The sequence below is a fragment of the Acyrthosiphon pisum genome, chromosome A1, assembly GCF_005508785.2.
Source record: "Acyrthosiphon pisum isolate AL4f chromosome A1, pea_aphid_22Mar2018_4r6ur, whole genome shotgun sequence".
Taxonomy (NCBI): domain Eukaryota; kingdom Metazoa; phylum Arthropoda; class Insecta; order Hemiptera; family Aphididae; genus Acyrthosiphon; species Acyrthosiphon pisum.
The window spans coordinates 5,909,873-5,918,433 of record NC_042494.1 but is presented as its reverse complement, the minus strand read 5'-3'; the positions used below and the strand labels follow the sequence as shown (position 1 = coordinate 5,918,433).

The 8,561-nt window shown below is 29.7% G+C and overlaps 1 protein-coding gene across 1 annotated transcript in view; it reads right to left on the bottom strand.

The window, feature by feature from the left end:
• Positions 1–4,079: 4,079 nt before the first annotated feature.
• Positions 4,080–8,561, bottom strand: part of LOC100571289 (probable ATP-dependent RNA helicase DHX34) — a 5,823-nt gene continuing 1,341 nt past the window's right edge. The window contains exon 5 of the mRNA XM_003241763.4: positions 4,080–4,292. Within this exon, the coding sequence (XP_003241811.2) occupies positions 4,165–4,292 (128 nt within the window). The 3' untranslated portion in view covers positions 4,080–4,164. The remainder of the gene's footprint in view (positions 4,293–8,561) is intronic.

Genomic DNA, 8,561 nt, shown 5'->3' with positions numbered 1-8,561 from the left:
TAACCCACGTTTGTCGTAAATAAGTAATAATATGAAATAATGAAGATAATTTTAATTTTATTTAATATCAAAAATGTGTTTTCAAAGTATATACCTAGGTACTGGCTACTACATAGGAGCCTATAGTACATAACCTACCTACTATAAAATATTATCCTTGATGTAGATCTGTAAAGTTTTTTCAATATTTGTTAAGTTACTTTGAAGTATTTTTATAAGCATAAATTGGTTATTTGTAAGTTCAGCCGTTTTATACTATTCACAAAAGCTTATATTTTATAATTTTCAAGTTGAAAATATACTGTACGCAATTTATAAGCATAAATTCAAAATGTGTAAGTAACCCCTTCCACCAACCCTAAAAAAATATAGCCATGATTCGTAAAGCTTTTCGATAACTTAAAATCTGTCACCGATATAATATGTCGTGTACCTATTATTTATATTCTAGGTACAATTTATAGATATAGGTACCATAATTATAGCTATAGGCTATATGCCTTTATACATACCTTTGAATAAGGTAAACATTGTAAATAATAGAATACACACTGCAAGTAGCTAGTAACATGATAATAAAATATATCAAATTAAATTACATAACAATAATAAAACGAACTAAAAACGTTAAGAGTGCTTATATCTATACCTATATATTATAATAATATCCAAATGTAATGTAAAATTTAATTATGATGTGGCCCTATTATGTGGTTTGAGATGACGCAATACTTTAAAACTTGTGATATATATATATATATATTACATAGATACATACGTATTGTATATAGGTACACACGTGTGCATAGACGCACAGGCGTCCTACAAAACAAATAAGACAAAATAGAAATTATGCTCTTGATGATACTTGGCCACTTGGGTAACCTACCATGCTGCACCGTAAATAATACATAGTATGTTTACGAGCTCATTGTGACCACTGACCCCATGACGACCGATACCCATTAACAGTAGAAGGGGCGACCCTAAAACTGACCTATAAAAGGATCGAACAAAATCAAAACATTAGCCAGTCTCTCAATAAAAATCTCGAGACTCGTCGTCTACGACACTACACGCGTACTGCAGGCACTTCGATAAATTGTTGTCGTTCAAACGAGTACCTACGACTTGCGATCACACTTGTACACCATATTATTTGGGTATGGTCATACGCGATTAACTCTACATCTTGAATTTTATTTCATAACAATACTTTAATTGTTTATATTTTTTTATCAATAAAATACTCGATATTTTTGCATAAACATTTTTAAAAAAAATATTCTATTCCAGGTTGTGAATTTAAAAATTAGAAGTTGATAGTGTTTTCATTAACAAAATACATATATAATATATATACGACGTTGGAAAAATAAGGAAAATATAATATTTTACACAAGGAAACAAAATATTGGATCGGTTATCGGTTTTACATCGGAATATGGGATATCGGAAAAAAGTATTACTCATCGGCCCAGCCTTAATTATTTCATACAAACATTATTAAGACTGTGAATGAAATATTATATTCAACTGTTTATAAATAGATTATAGTTATAATGATATAATATACGACTGTGACATTTAATATGTTTTTTAAATTTTATTTATGGACTTTAAAATATACATGTTTTCACTTAAACATTGACTACCTATCGAGTTCATCAATTGGCAATAAATCTAATTTAATATTTTATAAAATTGTACTCTGAAGTTAATATTACGTCTGAAATGTTTAAATTTGTATGGTTATGTATATCTGGTATCATACATTGCATTTATTTTATTGAGTACTTATTAACAGTGTGTCCAAATTGTCAGTGATAATTGTTTTTTTTTTTAAAGTTAAGTTCATTTGTGGGCGATTTACGATTATTTCAAGTAGACGGCCACCTTGTATGCCAAACATTCCGATCGCGTACTTGTACATGAACGGTGGCCGTAGGATTGTCTTGACCGGCCACCGAGGCGAACGTCGTCAGCTGTCACTGGCCACCCGGTGGATAACGGTGCGGAGCATCTTCAACCACTTGGCCGCCTCTCTATCGCCGCTAGAACCACTAACGTGGTATCCGTCTTCGTCGGAGTCGCCGGGCGACGATGAGGCCGAGGTCGAAGAGGACGACGTCACGCTATCGGAGCGCGAGTAGCTGAAAGCGTCTTCCGATGTGCAGTGGCCGGAATCGTCATCGCTCTATAGTTAGAGACTCTTCCACCGGACTGCAGGTCGCAGGACGACCCGTGCAAACCACCGCCGGGTGCTGCATGAATGACCGACATCGGTCACGATGATACGCGTCGTTTTTGCACTAATGTCGTCGTCCACGGTCAGCGGTATGGCCGTGCGTGGCAGACTCGCGGCGCGAATGGTCGCTGACGGTACCGATAGGCCACCGTCTTTATAAAGGTGCGCGTCGATGTGACGGTACAGGGAACGACCACGGCACGTGGTGATGTTCACCGTGACACGTCAAATCCACGGCCTAACGTCCCCGCGGAAACGTGACACCAGCGAATCACCCACGCGGCCGTCACTCGTGTGCGCGTAATATACCTCATACCTGGTACGCGAAGGTCACAACATACGTAATATTATAACGTTGCTTCGTTCCACGAACGAGTGCCGAAAATACTCGCACGCTCCCGAAGTGTATAGTTTACTGGATCGACGTAAGGAGAGGTAAAATGTGCGACTACCTACGACCCAAAAAAAGAAAAAAATTAATAACAATAGTTTTCGTACAATCGCGCACTGCTGTAGGTATTAATACTATTATCATCATCGATTGACTAATTATCTTAATATTTTGTATTCACTGTTTGATATCGCAAAGTAGGCAATTTAATTGCAATTTTGTTTTTGAAATCATTAAATTATATTACATACATTACATTAATTGTGTTACATATTATAACCATTTAAGAGGTCCAGTGCCGCCGATGCCAGTGTAAACAATTTTTCGTAATTCATTTGAAAATTTTATTTTTATTAACAAAAATGCGACTTGACTGGAAATATTCTCAGATCTTGTAGTATTGTCGTTTTTTATGTACCTAATAGAAGTTGACTCCCTACAGCCACATTTAACTATGGTTTATTATTTAATCTCGAATAATGGGTATAAAATAATTTGTTAAAAAAAAGTTTAAAATTATGTTATTTTTAAAGACATATTATAAAGTTTGAGATTAAAATATTGAAAAACAGAGTTCAATAAAATATTATTCTATATTATTAAGTAGTTTAAAAAAATGATAAAATTTGGTTAATTTTACTGGACAGGAACATTATTCCCGTATAGTGTATTTTTGTGGACAACATGACATTGACACTGGACGCCGTATATAATTATTATTTTTTAATGGTCTAAGGATGAAAAAAGCTCATGTAGGCTCTATTAACTAGTAAGCACATTTAATTATTGGTCCTGTAATAACTTAAATCCCCGTGTGGCAGTGAATACACTATAATATACCTACGTGCATCTTCCAAAGGCTGGAGAGTATCATCTTACTTACTCTTACATTGCACTACCACCTCTACATCACATGCACTTCAACTATAACTTATTTGAACAGTATAATAACTATTTTTATTGCATATATTTGCCACTTTTGTAATAAGAAAAACTGGAAAATATAATAAAAAAATCAAGGGCCTAACTACCAAGAAGGGCGAGTGCGATCTAACCATAACGATCGCCTTTGCTCCTCTGCAGTTTCGCATTTTATATACAGTCTGCAAAGCGAAAACTCTGTCACGGCTACTAAAATATCCAAAACCTGCTGCTTCATAAAATGTGATTATTGTTGGTAGGTATAAACGATTAGGTTATTACATTAGGTTAGGTATCACTGACCACACACGACAATCAATTTTAGAGGTAATCAGATCGCATAATGCTCTCACCAGATCTTATAATATACCTACCTTTTTTTAGGTATCAGCAATGTGCATTCTACCAACTATGTTGTAAAGTTCCCCGTACTACACAGTACAATATATCGTCTATCCCGGTGCATTACACGTAAACGATGAAGATGTTGCACTGGCTATCGTATTAGGAATAAAAGTGTATGGTTAATGGACAATTTTATTAGGAGAACGATTATTTTTATTGACGTAATCGTATCAAATTTACAGTAATAATATAATACAAATTACAAGTGTGATTTTTTATGTTTCAGCATTTCAGTAGGAGTCAAATACAATACACCCGGACAGTCAGGACAGTCGTAACGTTTGGCGTTCGGTTTTAATTTCGCCATAACGTCTTCACATTCTTCACCTAGAATAGTAATAATAAAATTAACAAAAAACTTTTACGAAATCGGACCAGTATAATATATTATATTATAATTATTGTTAAAGGTTTGACCCCAAGAGACTCTACACTATAAGACTTAACCTTGATTGAAAATAAACATTATATACTGAGTTATTCACTAAGAATGCTCACCTCCATTTTTAACTTAATAATGATCTTATTCAACATTATTATATATGCAGTTATTAACTTTTAAGTCAATACTAATGTACCACTGGGCGGTGTGAATAAGTTCGTGATATTTATATTATCATACCTTAGTAATATTAGTATAAATAAGTGTATTGTATAAAATAAATAATATAAGAGTATAAAAATATGTACGTAATGCCAAAAATTCTCAAGTCCCTACAAATAATATTTTTAAAATAACAATAAAATAAATAAATCATATTTTATGTACAAAAATCCAATGAGACATTTGGAAGAAAAAACTAAAAATTTCAAATTTCAAAAGCCTATAAATAGCTCGAATATAGTCTAAATATTTTGAAATATTCAATGTGTTATGTGTATAGAATCTAGTAATTTATGGAATAATGGAATGTTTCAAGTATAGATTTATATTTTTTGAATAACAAAAATAATATTTAGAGGATAAATCTTTATTATATAAATATATCATATAAATATAAACTTCAATTAGTCATAAAAATGTATACAACTTACGCTAAAATTTTTTATTAAAATGTCAGTAAACAACAAGTAAGTACCCGCTTCTGTACAATATAAATTAGTTTTTTGTGTTATGATTTAAAATGTATTTTAGTCTGATTTATATTTATTGTAGTTTATACTACAAAAATGAATACAATAGTTAATTATTTTCTACACGCAAACTCTGAAAACTCGAAACACTTTCTCAAAGAGAATCCCATAATTTCTACTAAGCTCACAGAAAAAAAAAACCGCACGTACCACTTTCAAGGCAACCCTTCAAAAATGACGTTTTCTATAGACTTTCCAATTCGCCTTTCAAACTTAATATTATATATTGATGTTCTTATAGTTTGTAGAGTTTATGGGAACTTATAATACATCATCGTTAGACGTTAAGGATACTAAAAAGAGACATTTGACAAATATTTTTTTAACTTCTATCACTTTAATGTAGTTACATTTTTGAGAAATCCCTCTAAACAAATTTCAATTTGAGTAAAAGAGAAAAAAGTGTATAAAAAATGTATTATTCACAAAATTATATTTTGAATTGAATTTTTCTAAGCACTCAATATTTAGGTACCTACTTTTAAAGTATAAAACTAATACATAACAAAAATGCTTTAGATGCTTTATTATATTATATTTTTATTTATTTTATGTTAACGCTATAAAGCATTTGACAAATATAATTATAGGTTTTATGGTTAACAATTATAAAATGTAAGATATAAATAAAAGGTTAAGATAGTGGGTAAAAAATAAACTAATTTTTTAAACTGGCAGAGAATTTTGCGTATAGGTTGATTGTTACCATACAAGGTAAAGGGCGATGGAATGTAAAAAAGTGAGTGATTTCTTATTGGGTAAGCTGGGACACGGAGCGGGATAGAGGCGAGTAGCTCGGGAACATCAACTGTGCCACAAATAAATTAATAATAAATCAGCATCAATATATGGCGAGGGTCATTTTGTTTAATAATTTACATACATTTAAAACATATGATTAAAATATAAATGAAATAAAATTCAGTGTAAAAGAATATTTTTTTAAAGATTGTAACCAGAGTATTTAAAATATAAAGGTACCATGATATTAATAGGAGCCGATAGCAAGAGAGAGAGAGAAACAATAATGAGAGAATCAGAGACAGACAAGCAGAAGTAAAAATTATTATCGTTGAGATGAATTATTCAATAAAAATTAAAAACGATTGTTATTTGAACAGTTTTTAATTAAAACCTGGACAAAATAACTACTAATATAAAAAAATATATATTACTATAAATAATGCATGCATTCATTGTGGATAATGTGTTCTTATAGATACGTGAAATCTCTATTTTCTTCGACATAATTGGTTATATAAACACATAGATCAAAATCGATGAAAGCATGAAAAAAATGTATTAAATAAATATATATACTATGTAGCCATATATGACATAGGCACCTATACTTACTTGTTTTTAAAAGGTATTCGTTAAGACATTTAGCTATTTAAAGTTCTGAATACTACATTTTGTCTTACAGTAAAATTTATTAAGAGTGCTACATAAGAGGTAAGATTAAAATTATCACCATTTATGGCTATGTACAAGCTAAATATATATAATGTACTAAAATATAAAATGTAACTATTCTAAATAATGATAAGAAAAAAAAATTTTAATTTTATAATCAGAAATTTAAATAATATTATTTAAGTTTAATATAATATGGTATCAATAATTAAATAGGTAGGAAGGTATCAAAACAATTACTGTTCAAAATTAATTTACATATAATATCGAATTCCAATTCATTTGTCCTTGAGTGTCAAGAAATTAATACTTAATGAGTTAATGAATCTTGGTAGGCCGCTAAAAAATATTTTAATGTTTGGATCTATAGCTCAAACATAATATGACTATAATATTTGGGAAAACAATAGGTATTTATTTTTTTATTAAATTGTTTAGTCTAAATTAATTTATACGAGTTCTGAATAGTGACAAGTACAAATTTGAAAGGTAATCTTTAAAAAGTAACTTTTAAGAAAAGTTGTATTCATTTTTATTTACTTGCGATTTTACCCTCATAACTAGGCTGTTAGTTTAATGTGTTTAGCGTGATTAATATTATTATATTATACGTCATTAAATTAAATAATAATTCATACAAAGGTCATAAAGTCATTCTTTTCGTATTTTATTAATTTTTTTAGAGTGAAAAGTCAATATACCAACGCAGACACTATTTTAAAAAACGTTTTCATAATTCAAAAATCAAAATATGTAATATACCTACTATAATATTTTAATCACAAATAAAATAATATTTCTCCGATTATTGTTTTTGTTTGCTAATAATACAATACAAAACGTATGTACCATAATGATATATAAGGTAAGGTAAAATTACTTCGAGATCAAAACAAGTACCTAATGTTCGAATTACACTCCCGAAAACTACCAGTGGTAACCTACACGAAACTTCACTTCATTCAAATTTTTTTCTTTACAAAACACCTACATAGTTTTCATATACAATTAAGCCACAGCCACGTTCACTTTTAATGGTTTATAAATTACATAATGGTATAATTCGCATAAAGATCACACTTAGAGGAAGAAAGTGTTGTACATTCTCAAGTCCAAACAAGATAAAATATATACATTTCGTTATCATATGACACATCAATATCGTTGGAAATAATATTATCAACATAATACAATATAATGTATGGATACATGTTGGTGGACGATAATCACGGGCTTTCCCCACATTTTACGTTTATTTCTAAATTAGTTTCGTCATGTTACACTAAATCCATCGACATACATTAAATTTTCAGCTAAAATTATTATTTACACGTTTTATTGAATGATCATACTTAGGGCTGGGATTTTGATGCAAAGGCATGTTTTTTTCTGATGTTTTGAAACGTTGATCCGTAAGTACAAAATGTGTTTTGGGTGATACTGATTATTTTAAAGTATTTTTAATTTTGCATTTTTTGACTAAATTAACCTTAAATGCATTTTTTAGAACATTTTTCGATGTTATTAGTGCATTTTCTTGGTTTTTAGAGCATTTTTCACAATTTCTTCATAAAATGAACGAAAATTGTTGCGATTCACAAGAAACTTTCGGCAAACTGCTGATGGTACGAATAATAAATTATATATATCCTGTATTCATATATTTCATCATAGCTAGAATTTTCCACGAAAATTATCACCGTTATGTTATACCTATTATGAATTATAATTTTTATTACACCATACATACATACATAGGTACAAGTTATCGTCGATAACAATTTTATCAGGTTAGTATTAATAACAACTAGCAAACACAAGTTAAAATATTAAAATTTTTTTTTTTAATTATTATTTTTGAATGAATGATTAAGAAAACAGAAGCATAAAAAAACTCAACAAGTATCGTACAATAAACAAAAAAAAATTAATTACTGTAGTATAATTTAAAATTTTTTTTTCTAATTTTTAGCTATAATAAATATATTTAAATTGCATTGTTTTAGTGCATTTTTGAGTTTTTTAAGTCATTTTTGCATTTTTTTT